At 40.2% G+C, this 15,726-nt stretch overlaps 1 protein-coding gene and 1 long non-coding RNA gene across 11 annotated transcripts in view; both read left to right on the plus strand.

The window, feature by feature from the left end:
• Positions 1-2,095: 2,095 nt before the first annotated feature.
• Positions 2,096-10,306, plus strand: LOC129170488 (uncharacterized). The gene is made up of 3 exons (XR_008566611.1): positions 2,096-2,249; positions 2,490-2,565; positions 5,362-10,306. It is a non-coding gene; the product is annotated as an uncharacterized LOC129170488 (long non-coding RNA).
• A 3,205-nt stretch (positions 10,307-13,511) lies between these two features.
• LOC129170302 (ankyrin-1-like) overlaps positions 13,512-15,726 on the plus strand; it is an 83,942-nt gene continuing 81,727 nt past the window's right edge. For 4 of the 10 annotated variants that reach the window (XM_054757700.1, XM_054757706.1, XM_054757703.1 and 1 more), the window contains exon 1: positions 13,514-14,464. In XM_054757700.1, coding sequence (XP_054613675.1) covers positions 14,339-14,464 — 126 coding nt within the window. In that variant the 5' untranslated portion in view covers positions 13,514-14,338. Of the gene's footprint in view, positions 14,465-15,726 lie in introns of all 10 variants that reach the window. The other 6 variants (XM_054757699.1, XM_054757705.1, XM_054757707.1 and 3 more) reach the window with 3 other exon arrangements.

A 15,726-nucleotide genomic window follows, 5' to 3' on the forward strand; every position in this document is an offset into this window, starting at 1 on the left:
AAATACTTCCAGTTGTCATATGCACGCTTGAATAGAAGTGTTTTCAGCTTGGATTTGAACATCGCCAAAGTTGAGGATTGTCGCACATCTTCTGGAAGACTGTTCCAGATTTTGGCAGCATAAAACTGAAACGCAGCCCCACCGTGTTTAGTCCTGACTCTGGAGACCGCTCCCTGATCTTCTCAGAGAACATGTCAGAGATGGACTTTGGTGCAAGACCATGAAAAGACTTGTACACAAGCAGACTTGTTTTAAAGTCTATTCTCTGAGCGACAGGAAGCCGGTGCAGAGACCTGAGTACTGGACTGGACACTCTGTGCATTTTTGCAGTTGGCGGAGCTGATGATTCCATTCCACGTTACAACAGCAGGCATTATTTTCTGCAAAGTAGCAATTATTCCTGCTCAAAGCATCGCAGCAATCAGCCTCCTTAGCAGATGTGCTTTCAGGCGTTCTGTCTTGTCATTCTTTTTTTTTTCGTTCATAGGATCTGCAGCCCTGCCCTGCCCTGCATCTCCCTGGGGATGACCCTCGCAGCTGCACCTGACGCTACATTATGCATGGCAATGCTCCCGCTACTTGGCGCACTCGCTTCACTGAAGCTACTCAAGTACGAAAAATGCAGAAATAGAAGAAAATAAGGGGTCTTTTCCCACATGGAGATGACTCATTGGAGCCTTGGTGACTCAGCTAAGTTGGTTCTTTGAATCCAATTCTGCAGTCTCTCCTGTGCCTATTGCGCACACTACACAAAGTCCCCTAGCGTGCATTGAAACACACTTTTATGATAACTGATACTCCAGGGTGTTGCTACTTCAAATGATATCAATAAATAAAAAAGTCCTTTGGAGTTCTGTAGTGCTGTATCACAGTTGAGTAAGCTGATTCGGTCATGACACACACGGTTGTGGAGTGGAAACGTGCATGGCCAATGGCAATGCATCAGTTTACATATTTCATGAGGCTGCGCAAAACTGCCGCACAATAGTAAGAAAGTGTGAGTGGGAAACACAACCCGTGCGGTCTTGCATCTTGTTTATGAGTGGGCGTAACCAGAGAAATATGTAGCAGAAATGTCAACCATATCAGTCGTTAACTTTATTGTAACTTTATTATCATGTTATTTGATCCACATAGTCTTTAAGTCAATTATTCCCACCACTTATTTATTGACTTTTTGTCACCCTTGCTGCAGGGCAGCGAAAGCATCTAAAGTAACGACAGCGCTTGTCATACTGCTGACTCATCTTGTGCAAAACAATGGCCACGCATTCTTGTCGAAAAACAAAAACGTATGAATGAATGTTGATGGATGAATGTGTGGAGAATAACAGGAACAGTTAAGAAAGGAATGTAAGATCATGCATTATTTGAATTTATGCTCATGCTATTTGAGCCTTGTCACCCAGCACCCGATTGTTTTGTTTACAGTCTACAGCAGGGGTGTCCAAAGTGCAGCCCCATGGGCCATTTTTTTGTTTTTATTGGCCCCACGCCTTTTCTAAAAAAAAAAAAAAAAAAAAAAAAAAAAAATTAAGGAATAATTACATAAATTATTCGATATTACACTAACAACTACACACTTTACTACGACAGAGTATTCGGGCCACATTGAAAAAATGGATATTTCGAGAATAAAGTAGTAAAAAAGTCATACATTTACGAGAATAAAAGTTAAAATTTACGACTTTTTTCTCGTAAATTTACGAAAATAAAAGTCGCAATTTTTCGAGACTAAAAGTCGTAATATTACGTGTCAAGGGGAAAATAGGGCATAGCTTTTTCTCGTAAATGTATTACTTTTATTCTTGGAAATTTACAAGAAAAAAAGTCGTAATATTACCTTTGACTAAGGCCAAAGGTCACATAAGTCCCCCGTTTTCATAGCTGTCTCAGGCAATGCCTGTCACGAAGAAGTATTAAATAATCTGAGAGTTCGAGAATAAATTAATAACTTTACGAGAAAAAAACTCGTACTATTACGACAATAAAGTCGTAAATTTATGAGAATAAACTTGCAAATTTGCGACAGTAAAAGTAGTAACCTTATGTTACAGGCATTGCCTGAGACAGCTATGACAATGGGGGACTTGTGTGGAGGGGGCGGGGTAAGGAAGGCGGAAGTGAGATGATACTTTTAAAAAAAGTATTAGAACGGAACACACACGATGAACAAACAAAAAGTATATGCTGTACATACAATTTTGGCAACAACTTCAAGGCACAAGGCACAAGGCACAAGGCACAAGGTAAAACAAAAATACACACACACACACACACAATTGTATGATTAACACTCGAGGTCTTCGAATATTTTCGAATGCATTCAAGAGTGACATTGCTTTTTTACCTTTCATACATTTTATGGCAGTTAGATAATTTTCTACAAGATGTTTTTTGAACACTGTGAAAGAAGTGAGATGATGCTAACCCATGCTAATCTGTTTGTGCTCAATTGTTCTGTTTTGCTGTCCCGTTATAAATAAAAGTTCGCCTGAAGCAAGAGGATCGTTTCCTTCCTTCCTGAAGAACTATGCTCTATTTTCCCACTGACACATATAACAGGTATGATTAATATTCCCACGTTATTGTCATAAATGTTTTTTCTGATTTTTTTTTCTGTGTACGTCGTAGTTTACCACCTATAACACACAGGCTAAGACGTCAGTGTTTTCATAAGCATATATTGACCTACACTGCATTGTTTGCGCTTGGTTTTCAATTCACAAAAGGTGAAGATATCAAAATACATAAATATCATAAAGGTCTGTGAAAGCAGAGCGATGAGGATTAGCTGTAAAGCTTCAGTGCAGTCAGCATTCGCTCCATGGCGAGACTTGAATGAGCCATCACATTAATGCAAATGTAAGGGGACAAATGTTCACAACAATGCTATTGTGTGCGAAAATATTTAAAGGTCCCCTATTATGCAAAATTGACTTTGTAATGACGTTCTAACACTAACATGTATCCTTAGGGCTTGTTTACTTTTGACAGACGGGGTGCTTTGAAGTTCTGTGTCATGAACAGTCTCTCCTTCCTCATGGACGTGATAACACGTCTGATCCGTGCCTACTTAGATGGGAGATGAACCCTCCCATCCCTTCACAGAGCATAAAAAAGTTTCTCAATATGCCGCCTTTAATCTCTGTCTGACAAGTTTTATAAAAATAGTATGATGTGGGACCTTTTTAATATTTGAATGTTTGGCTTTTTTTTTTTACACAGAAAGACCATTGACAGAAAAGCAATGGTGTTAATGTGTTTTTGCTTCCTAGGAACAGGTTGTCTAACAAATGTAGGGTTTTTTTTGTGTTGTGTAATCTTCGTATTCACAAAGTGAATGCCAAACAACACTTAGTTTAACAGTAAAAATGCACACTATTAATTCTGTTTTCTGTTTAGTTGTAGTTTCTATTAGTTATGTATTCTGGTACGTGTTCAATTTGGCTTTCAAAACATTGTCTACCGCTTTTTGTACCCTTTTACCAGCAGGGAGCGCCCCAGGTTTGTAGACTAAATCAGCTTAATTCCAGCAACGTCCTCTTTTCACTTCCAACGAAGCGAGAACAAACTGTCCCTCTCGTCTCATTAAACAGTACAAAAGTGTCGTTTTTTTTAAACTGAAATCCTCGCCACATCACTTCCTTCTTCGCTCCTTCGTGCCACTCGTTTCTTCCCGCCTCCCAGCCAATCGCCGGATAGAAAAGACAACATGACGCATAAACTACCAATCAAAATAGCAGAACATAGCGGTGTAGATTGCGATGGATCTGAGCCACAGGATCATAGACATTTAAGTTATTGCCTCACGTTTGTTTATACATTCACACACGCACTAATACACTTGGGAAACAGGCACCAAAAGTTTGAGAAGACCAAAACATTGTTTTGGTGCCGAGTTAGTGCGTGTGTGAATGTAAACGAGAGGAATTAACTTAAATTTCTTTGTAGAAAGGCGCTTTATGAAAGTAAGTACATTTACTTGTGTTCATTTACAGCGCAGCCTTGACACATCCAATATGGCGGCAACGTTGACGAACGGCTCAGCGCTCGATGCGGCGTATGGACAGGATGGGTAATTGCAGTGCAAGCAACCCACACGAAAAAAACAGTGGTCTGTATTAGCGACAGAATACAAAATATGTTCAATAGCTTCACTATCATAGAATACCACGACTGTAATAAAAGTATAAGTAATAATATACAGTAAGTGTAGGTAAATAAGATAATTAAACCTCATTGGTAACAATATTATAATTAATGAAATTAACACCATAAGACAGGCGTGTCCGAAGTGCAGGCCGGGGGCATTTGCAGCCCACGGCACATTGTAGAAATAAAATTAAACCCTAAAACAGACAGCAACAATGGGGAAAATAAAGTAAAAAGGCAAATACCTATATATATATATATATATATATATATATATATATATATATATATATATATATATATATATATATATATATATATATATATATATATATATATATATATATATATATAAAAAAATAAATAAATAAAAGTTTGGACACCCCTGCCTTAAAGAGAATTAAACTGCATGTGGCTACAATTATTATATTAATTGCATGCAAAGTACTGTGAATGCGGCATAGAGACTACCACACTGCCCCGTCCACTGCCCAAATACTTTTTGGCGTGCCGGCTCGTCAGCTCAGCCATGAATCACACTATTTAATCTTGTTAAAAGCATAGATGACCACAAAAGCCACGGCAGGCAGGCAGTCATGATTTAATAAAAAAATAAATGTCATTGGTAATAGGCTACTGCGCTTGTGAGCTTAATTGCCGTGTTCCTATTGGCTACTTTGTGGACACGTGACCGTAACGTCATTCGTTGAGGGCGATCGAGGCGTCCCGCTTCATGCCCTATATTGCTTATTCATTTTATTGCTTTGGGTGCAGTTGTCCAGATAGAACTTTAATATCATACTCAAGTTTTTACACCCTGAAAGTGAATTTAGCCAAATGTGTGAACTTGCTCTCCAGTTTAGGGGCCTCACAAAAGAGGCAATTAGGAGGAAACTAACATGCATTTTAACAGAATATTGCATTTTATAGTATATAGAGTCTTTATGACAGCCATGTTTATAGAGTGGTTTGCAACAGGACCGGAACTTGTCCCATGTGATCGCCACTTCTCAACTTTTTGGAGGATTTCCTGCCATATTGATCCCACTTAGGTTCTGGAAATGGATCTGTTTCAAATGCCCGTAGTCCTCCATTTGTATAGTTGTATATTAGGACGGAAAACTCTTTAATCCATTGAGTCATTGAAGTATATCTACATGCAGCCACGCATTGCTCGATTTGTCTTCCCCTTGTGTTTTCTCTCAGGGACGTCCTTGCAACCTCTGCCTGCTCTCTTCTCCCCTCAGCCTCGCTCTGCCTTCCTCCGTGTGACGAGCCAACGCCCAGTTGCTGCAGTGCAGCTCACGCCTCCTCTTTCCACCCCCACCCAAAAAAATATATGACCCCCATCTCTCTTTTCTTTCCTCAGTCTTAGCAATACTTTCCTCTCCTCACTCACACCAGCCTTCTTTCTCCAGCGGTGGGGCAAAGAAAAGTGATTGTTTTTTTCTTTAATCCGATTAAGCTCAAAACTCCAAATGAAACAAAGAAAGAATGCATGCTGTGTGTGCAGAAAGTAAACCTTATGGCACTTGGCAACACTTAAAAGAGCCATCCTGACTCATGCCTGTCATAATCATTTCTGAATGCATAAACACAACTGGGGGGAAAAAACCCCAAAACAATATTTGATAGTGCTGCAGTGGGCAAAAAGTTGGTTTCAGTTTGGCACTTTTCCAACCTCAACCCTAATATTAGCAGTTATCATGACTGGTTTAGAACATTATACACCAGTAGCATCCAGTGGGAAGCCCAGGCAGCAGATGTGGTGCCTGGCATGCTATAGGAATAAAAATAAACTAATAAACTAATAAAAACAGAAAAAATGGGTGTAAAAAAGGGAGGAAAAAAAGCATAATACAGTGAGAAAAATGTATGCGAATAACACTGAATAACCTGCAGTACGTTTTGGCCTTGGAGCAAAACATTTTAACTACAGCAAAAATGGGGGGGGGGAAAGAGTAAATAGATATAATGTAAGGAAAATGCTAATAACACTAATAATTAATAGTAATATTCTTTGTCACCTATAACACCAAGTTTTGTCTTTAAATATATATAATGTATCTTTTAGCCTTTTTTTAAATGCTAAATTTGCGGCCTTTTTAGGTAGCACCTTTTTAGCGACTGGCTTGTGGCACATTCTAAAAATCAAAAAAAAAAAATATACAGTAAAAATTGAACAGAAGAGCAAAGAGAGACATAATGTAAAGAAAGATGTTTATGCTAATAACACGAATAATACGCTTTGTCAACTATAACAAAGCTGACACTATTTTTTTAAATGCATATAATGTCTTTTTTAGTTACAAAATTTGTGAACTGCAGCACATTTTTAAAAATAAAATGACACAATGACAAAATGGGAAAAAGAGAGCAAAACGTCCTAATGTAATGAGAAAAAGCTGACATCTTATGTTTCCTGTTTATACTTTTATACTTTGCGGTTTATCCACATAAACCAGCCGGAGGCGCCAAACACCTTCTCCCCAAACGAGTCGGGGGTTTCCTTCCTGTCACCCACTTCCACCAGTGACCTGCTGACACAGACAGCCTCAAAGGTTGGGCAATGAGTCGAGCATCTTAGAAATATGGCATCCTTTTTTATTTCAATCCAACAGTTTTCTTGCAAAAGAGCAGCTGTCTTATATTCTGTGTTGTCCTGATTTCACTACAACAAGCAGTAAAATCCAACAGTACTTTTGTAGAAATGTGCTTTGTGTGATACACTGTACGTCTAACTTCCTGACATTGTCCCATGGAGGCAGCGCCGTCATTCAAACATCCCGGTGGACACGACCGACATATGACATTGATCTATTGGCATTTAGGGTGGAGCCCTCGGGTGGAACTCTGCCTAGCAACAAGGAAAATGTTGCAAGCGAGGAGCAAGATAGCTCAAGTATTGTTTCAGTTGTGGAGTCGAAGATTGAATCCATCTTTTATTGTGTCGTTGTGCAATTCAGAGTATAAGCATTCAAAGAAAAACTGGACAAAATTGGTTCCAACAGAGGTCGCACTGTGCTGTTATTTTCTTTGTACAGTAAGGGGTCGGCGCCGCTCCAAATAAAAACACCACCAATGGCAGTATCTGCAGGTACAAAGCTGTCGCAGGCTTGACGTGCATGTAACTGCAATGAGGTCACCATCAGAGCATTCTGACCATGACATTTGGGCCCCAGAACCTAAAGAACACGGTGTTTGCCCGACTGGAGCAGAACCACTGCAGAGCAAACCCACTTACTGGAATGTAAGCCTTGTAAAACTGGCCCAGTCGATGAGCATTGATCGGGAGCAGCAAAAGATTTGTCCTCAAGTGCTCTTGAGAGGCTCTTTCCAGTTTTGGAAGGTCAGCAGATTTCCCAAGATTACCGCACCACGAAAATATTGAAACGGACGCCAATCTGAAGCGGTCGTACTCGCAGATATGGCTGCCATCAGTGAAAATGATTGAGGTTAGAAACCATACAGAGCTGCCATGTGGGCTCCTCTCCTCATCAGCACTCACGGAGAGAAGGTTTGCGCCATTCTTCTCCTTGACAGGAAGCTACTCTGCATTATTGTGGCATCTTGGCTCCCACAGGCTAACTGAGATGATTTCTGGACGTCTGCCAGGCGGATTTTTTTTTTCCTGCCCTCAAGCTCTTGGATTGGAACGGAGTGCGTCTGGCATACCCTTCCCTAATGATCAATGGCTCCTAATGCAGAGGGGGCCGTGCATAGCTTGGGAATTAAATAAGAACGCCTTTTTTTTTTTCTTGCGTGCCATAATGGATGAATCACAGAAATCCGATTTTTTCCAATCCATTCAGCGATGCAGGTCACACTGAGAATGTGTTTAGAAAGGTTTTTCAGCTTTCTCTCGGTCAGATCAATACGACCGAGGATTAGGGCCACATTGAAGGAAAAAAAATGATAGATTTTGGGAATAAGATCGTAAAATTAACGAGAAAAAAGTCATACATTTACGAGAAAAATGTCGGAAATTTACGAGACAAAAAGTCGTAATATTAGGAGAATAAAGTCTTTATTCTCCTAATATTATGACTTTTATTTGTTTCATTTTAGTTTAATGTACGACTTCTTTCTCATAAATGTGTATATATATATTATTTAATATATATTATTTAATCCTACCCCCTCTCTCTTTCATATCAATTACAATACATTTGTTGACTTCCTCTTTGCCAATGTTAAATACGTATCACTGTAAATACATTATAGTGAGTCATAAGAGTCATAACAAATAATACATATGATGAAATAATAAAGGTAATAGTTGACAGAGACAGTTGGATTATGAGTGAGTACATCACAATGTACTCACAAGAAATGAATATGAGCAAAAAATAAGGTCATTTTGGCACCATAATCTTGAAATTTTAGAGAAGAGACGTTAGATAGGAATATTGTGAAAAACTAACAACAAATAAAGTTGTCATTTTTGGAAAATTAGATTGCAGAAAAGTTCTAATGTTATGGCAATAAAGTCATAATTCTGAGAAGATAATTCACAAGAAGAAAGTTGAAATTGTTGTGGAAAAAAATGTGTACACGTCAAGAAAACTTTTTACGAGAATAAAATCGGTTTCATTATAAGGAAAAATGTCATTTTAGAGTTGGAATGTTAAAGTAAAAATACATTATAGTTGTAATTTTTTGGAATATTAGGTTGGGGAAAAAATTATAATATTATGGGAAAAAGTAGAAATATTACAGTAACAATATTACAAAAAGAAAATTTACAAATATTATTTAAGAAGAGCGTTGAAATATTTGGAAAATAAAAACAGCAAAAATGGGAAAAGGAGAGCAAAATCTGAAGTTGTTACTAATAATACGCCTTTTCCCTGATATCACAAAGCTGAGATGCAGTTTTTTCTTGAAATATGTGTCACTTCTTAGCATATCTACACGTGTTGGTTGATTGACAAAACATCAAGATGGCCCGTGCATGAAAATGTTTGGACACCCCCACCTAAAAGAAGCCTGGTCTGATTCAAATGCTGGAACCTCACTGACACCTACAGTGTGAAGTCAGCAAGTGCAATAGCAGCATTCTCATTGAAAGCAGGAGTAAAACGTATCAATCTAAAACGGGGGTGTCCAAAGTGCGGCCCTTGGGTGTTTAATTTATTGGTCCACGGCACATTCTTAAAATACAACAGCAAACATAATTTTACAAGAATATAGTAATGTTAGAAGGAGAAGGAGAAATATTATGAGAATAAAGCCATAATAAAAAAATGCCTTATGTATTATTATAAAATGATATTAGGAACAATATGTCATGTTAGAAGTTGACATTATTTTATATTTCCATATATTATTTTCTAAAGTTGTAATATTATGGGAGATAAAACAAAACAAAGAATGAAGCTGCAAATTTTGGATAATTAGGCTGCGGAAAAATGATATTAGGAGAATAAAGTCAATGCTACTTGAAAAAAGTTTTCATTTTGCGAGAATAAAAATATTATTGTATTGTATTGTATTGTATGTACTTTATTTATCCCACAGCGGGGAAATTTACTTGTTACAGCAGCAAGACAAGTAAAGAGAACAGTGTAAAGAAAGCATAGTGTCTACAACATGGTTCAGGTGGTGCAGGTGTTGTAGAGCCTGACAGCGGTCGGTATGAAGGACCTGCGGAACCTCTCCTTCTTACACCGTGGGTGTAACAGTCTGGTGCTGAAGGAGCTGCTCAGGGAAACAACAGTGTCATGTAGCGGGTGAGAGGTGTTGTTCATGATGGATGTCAGCTTATGGGAGACAACTTAGGAAGAATGAAGTTGCAAATGTTTTTAAATTAGGTTGGGAGTGAAAAGTGATAATATTACAAGAATAATGGCAAAATATTATGGGAATAAAGTCATAACATTATAAATTTAGAAAAAATACATTTGAGGTGAACTGGTTAGCGTGCTAGCTTGTTAGCTCGCTAGCTAGCGGCCGTCTCGAGCATCACATAGACAGACGCCGCATCGACCGCTGAGTTGTACGTCAATGTCGCCGCCATATTGGATGTGTCAAGGCTGCGCTGTCAATGAATACGAGTAAATGTACTTACTTTCATAAAGCTCCTTTCTGCAAAGAAATTTAAGGTAATACTTCTCGTTTATACATCCAAAAACAATGTATTTGATCTCACATTTTTGGTGCCTAACTGTTTCCCAAGCACTTATATTAGTGCGCGCGTGAATGTATAAACGAGAGGCCTTAACTTACATTTCTTTGCAGAAAATAAGTACATTTGCTTGTATTCATTTTGACACATCCAATTTGGCGGCGACGTTGACGTATCGCAGCAGTGGACAAAACCATTCCATGTGGCGTCAATGTCTATGGTCTCGAGTCCCTGCAGCATAAGAGTTGTACAATGTGAGTGTAAAGGTGACTCTAGGCGTGTTATTTCATGTCTAGAGCGCTCTAATAATGCTGAAAACCATATTTAGGAAGTCATCAACAGGTTTTATACGCTCTGACAGCGAAAATAAAAATAAAATATTTCATTAACATTGAACCCTACATCGTAAATGTTGCAGTTTGTTAGTAAACCACTAGAGGGCCTTAAGCCATTACGGTATGATACAGTTAGTGTAATATAAATGTAGCTCTTAATTTGTATTATGTAATTGTAGTCTAAAAAATACAGTTTACATACAGTCCTGTTTTTTTTTACTTTTTTTTTTTTTTTACAGCACAGTAAAATAGTAAATGGAACACAATTAGCAGGATTCCACAAAAAAGACATACGTTTGTAAAGAGTTTAGCATGCGCACCAAATACGAATCAGTTACATTTGGGTGCAGATCTGGATAAAGGGGCTAATACTGGTATTTATTATTACAGTTTGTGTTGCCATAGCTTTAAGCAACAGCACATCCCCTAAATTCCCAATAGCACCCCACTGTTTGTCTTCTGTCATCGTACATAAACCAGGAAAACACAAATACATCCCAAAATTGCTTTTTGCGTTTTGCAGTGCTGCCTTGGTGGAGGTCTGCGCTCCACCAAGTGAAATTGTAGTTCCACGTGTTTATTAAAATAATTACTAAAACATATCTAATGGTGGCTTAACACGTAAACAGAGTCGGTCAAGTTTGTCGTACAATACATGTATTAAAATATATATGCATTAAAGAAGACACAATAAAGCAGGTAATGCCATGTAAATATTAAAAAGTAATGATTGATAAGTGATTAGCTTGGGAATGCAACACATGAAGTTTCTAAACCATGAAGTCATGCTTTGCAGCAACTTGTAATAATCGGTAATTGTCACCAGATGGCGCTCACACATACGGATTGTGCCAGAAGACAGGAGAGAAATCCAGCACAAGAAATGCAGTAACGAAACTCTTTCAACAAATGAAAATGGCCTAATGATATAAAAATATTGACTTTAACAAAGGCAACGGGGCTTAGACGACTTTGACAGCGTCGTAGTTAGTCACTGAACCTTATCATTCTTGCAGATTTGTTTTGGTTGCACTCCTGATTAAAAAAGAAAAAATAAAAGTGATAGCGTATGAATGTCCCTGTGAATTCTCCAGAGCCCAGTAAAGCCCCCCTGAAGCCGACAGGAAATAATTAAGGCTCCTTCAGTTTGCTGATAAATGATGTAACAGCCTACTTAATGATATGAGGAAGGCAAATACAGTAAATGCAAACAAGCCAAGACATGGCACAAACCCAGCACTTTCTTGGCACCGTTATGTTGCTTTTACTTTAATTAGTGTTCGGCCATTGCAAGTGAGTACAAAACCGAAAGACACATTCTTTTTGATTATGCAATTAAATAATTTGCTACACCGATGTCCTTGGGGAACCCCAGTTTTACACTTTTTTTTTTTTTTAACAAAATCATTCTAAAAGAATTGCGGTATTGTCCAAATATACGATGCCCTTGACTATAAGACCACGTGATGACTCTTGTACAATTCACCATGCCCGAAAAGGACCCCATGTCATTTACTCAGACTGGATCCAAAATGTTGTGAGGTGTTTGCCAGTGGAGTCCGAACGAGTACTGTCGTATCAATTCATGGTCTTGCTCTCCTTCCAAAGGCTACGCTGTTATGCAACAGCGCTGTGAAGAAGGATGACGCTGCAGAGGAAGGTGGGGGAATAGACGAGGTATGGAGAGCGAGAGCGAGTGTGTGTGTGTGTGTGTAACAGTGGCGGTCCTATAGCAATGGCCCACGTGGGCAAACGCCCAGGGTGAAAGGATGAGGGGGAAAAATGATGAATAATTACTGTATTTATGCCCAGTGCTTATAGTCATCTCTTTGTTTACAGACCCGACAGCGATAAGTGAATTTAGGTGAAGTAGGATTCAGTATTAATTAATGGAATATTTATAAATCTATATAAAAAACCTGTTGATGACCTTCTAAATACATTTTTTACCATTATTAGAACCCTGTAGACTGAAATAACACCCCTATGGCCACCTTTACACTTGTATTACCCAATATAGTAGACATACAAATAGAAGATAAGCCATCTTAGACATAAATAAGACCATATAGACTCACACGTTAGCATTGACAGCGTACTTCCTGGTGGCTGTTGTCCCATCAGTGTAATGTTACTGACACCTAGAGACGAGTGTAGAATACCACTCTACTGCCGCTACAAGCCGAGAACACATGCGGTTCTTTCACACAGGAGCTGCTGTCAGCCACTCTCTTCACGGCTAACCTGCTGCTAGCGCTCAGCTAACAGTCAACTCTAGCTAGCTGATGTCACACACGTCAGTTCCCAGACCCCATTTCTCAAAGGCGCACGCAAGTCACAGGTACTGTATTACACTTAACGTCTTTTGAATGCCTTATATTTGTATATTCGTTCATTTAGCCATTTTGATGCTTGTTAATGCTTAATTTAGGTCATTAATACGTAAAATTTTGCTTAAATATGTTACTAATAATAGACCATATTCAACCACAAAACTGTGATCAGTTATTTATTAATACATTTTTGCAAAAACCTAATAGAGTGAGGGCACGATGTTCAAACCGTGATGTAGCAAGGGACGAGGGCGCCCCTTTCAGGCAGGATACCAGCGGCCCCTCCATTCTGTTCATATGAAGTGGATAAAACCAAACCGATGAGAGGGGGGATGGTGGGGGATGATGGGAAATAATTAACGTGGCAGTAGATCATATGGATGTGTGTGAGGATTAGATGGATATATACTTTATTGATCTCCGTGGGGGGTTGAGTGGTGTGGGAGCAGGGGGTGGTGGAAGGGGGTCTTGCACTTGAGGCGAGAACCGCCACTGGAGTGGACTGTGGAGAGCTGAAATTTGAAATTTGCGTACTATCTACCGCTGCACGTTTGACAGAAAACTATGTTATGACAGACTTTTTAAGTATAAAAGACGAGAAAGCTTGCGGTTATCATGGCAAAAATGCCACACAAAGACAGACTGCTTGTTTGGACTACTGTGTATTGCATAACCATCCACTTCCCAGGTGAGCTGGAGCCTATCCCAGCGGACTACACCCTGGACTGGTCGCCAAATGTGTCTTTTAGCATGTCTTACTCTCTGTTTGTCCCGCCCCCTATCGGTCTCTCGGAGGCAGGGGTGCCTTGGAAAAAATTCACAGTCAAGTAGGCGGGACGTGATGTGATGGTATTCTGCAGCTTTGGCGCCCTCATCTTTTTGTACCAGGATGTCAAGGAGCAGCTACGGCAAAGGATGCAGCACAGAGGAAGACTAGGATGTTGGATGGATGAAAAAGGCAGATCTGCGGCAGGAAGAGCCACGTACGCTTCCAAACGGCGTGACTAGTCTCCGGGAGCAACGTGGAGCGAGGGAGGGCTAGGGAAAAGGAACTAGTGGAGGGGGGAGGGCAGGCAATTCAGCGCAGTGCGAGCTGACTGGATGAGTGGCAGCATCAGCACCACTAGCTGTAGCATCTTCCTCTGCTGCTGCCGCCTGAGGCTGACGTGTGACTTGTGGCTACTGTAGCATCTCCACCAGCTGCACGTAGAGACAAACAAAAACGACGTGGTCACACATGCACGCAGAAGGGTGGTTGTAAGGGACGAAGGAGGGTGGGAGGGAGGGAGGGAGAGGGGGGGCTCGGGGGAACGACTGGTGGGGCTGGAGCGACGGCGACAGGAGTAGCAGCAGCAGCAGTGTAGCAGCAGTGTAGCAGCGGCACCACCATGGCGCAAGCCGCCAAGCAGCTCCGCAAGACCAAGGACCTCGCAGAGGCCGCCGCCCAGGAGCAGCGGGAGAAGGAGGAGGAGAAGATCAAAAAGAGGAATCGATCCAGAGACCGCAGGCGCAAGGTAGGCTGCCTCAGGGGACAGGGGAGGTGACGGCATCCCCCCCGTCTCTTTTTTTTTTCGCCCCTCATCCATCTCTCTAGCAGTGTGTTTCTCTGCGTCTGTCGTGCTTGATTGGTGAGCATTCAGTTACACATGCATAATTACCCACTTGGTCCTTGGGCCTCAGCTGGTGTGTGCACGTAGGGATGATTGTTCTGCCAGTGGAGGTGTGGCTATGATAGGCTTTGCGTTCATGGCAAGCATTTTCATCTTATTGCAGGCACGTCCAGCAATGTACTGTAGCTCTCTGCAGTGTCACCCCAACATTGTTTGGCACCCCTCCCATATTTCATATGTTTGAATTGGGGAAATTTAAAATGGCATGCTGTGTGGTTGTAGACTCTACATTTCAATTTCCAACAGGGTATAAAATGTCTCCTGTATCCCTGACACTCACTGGGGTATGCCTTTAGGTGCACATTTTATGAGGTGTGCACTGCCCGGGCACTCAACCTTGCCAGACCCCAAATGATTTATGAGAATAAATATTGCATAATTAAAAATGCTTGTGCAGTTGGATTAGAATTGGAACTTTTTCAAATGCAGTTCAGTGCAAAAGAGAGGGTGAGGTGACAAGAATGTAGTGTATATATCCTTTTGTGTGGAGAGTGAGCAGTTCCTTTTGTGGTGAAACAACGGCATCTGTGTGTGTGTGTGTGTGTGTGTGTGTGTGTGTGCGTGTGTGTGTGTGTTAAAGACAGGGTTGTGTAATCTCTTGTAAATTTTGAAGCATCCTTCTGCATGTCATAATGGGATAAAGTAAGCTTCAGTGTTTGAAAGGTTTTCCAGTCCCATGCATTAGAAATAGAATCGTTGATCAATCAAATATTTTGCTGCTTTATGCTGTAAAAAAATAGTCGGTTTAAATCGCCAGCCCCTGACAAGACGAGCCAAGAGTTTGACTTCCTGTCAACCCTTATGTTTTCCCCAGGAAACTCCCATTTTTTGTCCTTCTTTCTCGTCTCTTTAATGGTTTCACATATTTTCTTCCATTTGCGGTCTAAACTACTAAGCCGTCTGGGTCATGAAGTATAAAAATGTTTACTGACACATCCGGTACGGTGTCAACGCTTGAGCAATCTACGGGGACAATGGTGCAGCGCATCGGCAGTGGGCAGTCAGAAATTGTGAATTTCCCTTATTTTCCGGAAAATTTCCCTTGTTTTAAAAGGCAGATGATGACAGGTATGTTTCGCTGGGCAGTCAGTTTGATGTGAAGAAAG

This window comes from Dunckerocampus dactyliophorus, chromosome 17 (genome assembly GCF_027744805.1).
Source record: "Dunckerocampus dactyliophorus isolate RoL2022-P2 chromosome 17, RoL_Ddac_1.1, whole genome shotgun sequence".
NCBI classification, from domain to species: Eukaryota; Metazoa; Chordata; class Actinopteri; order Syngnathiformes; family Syngnathidae; genus Dunckerocampus; species Dunckerocampus dactyliophorus.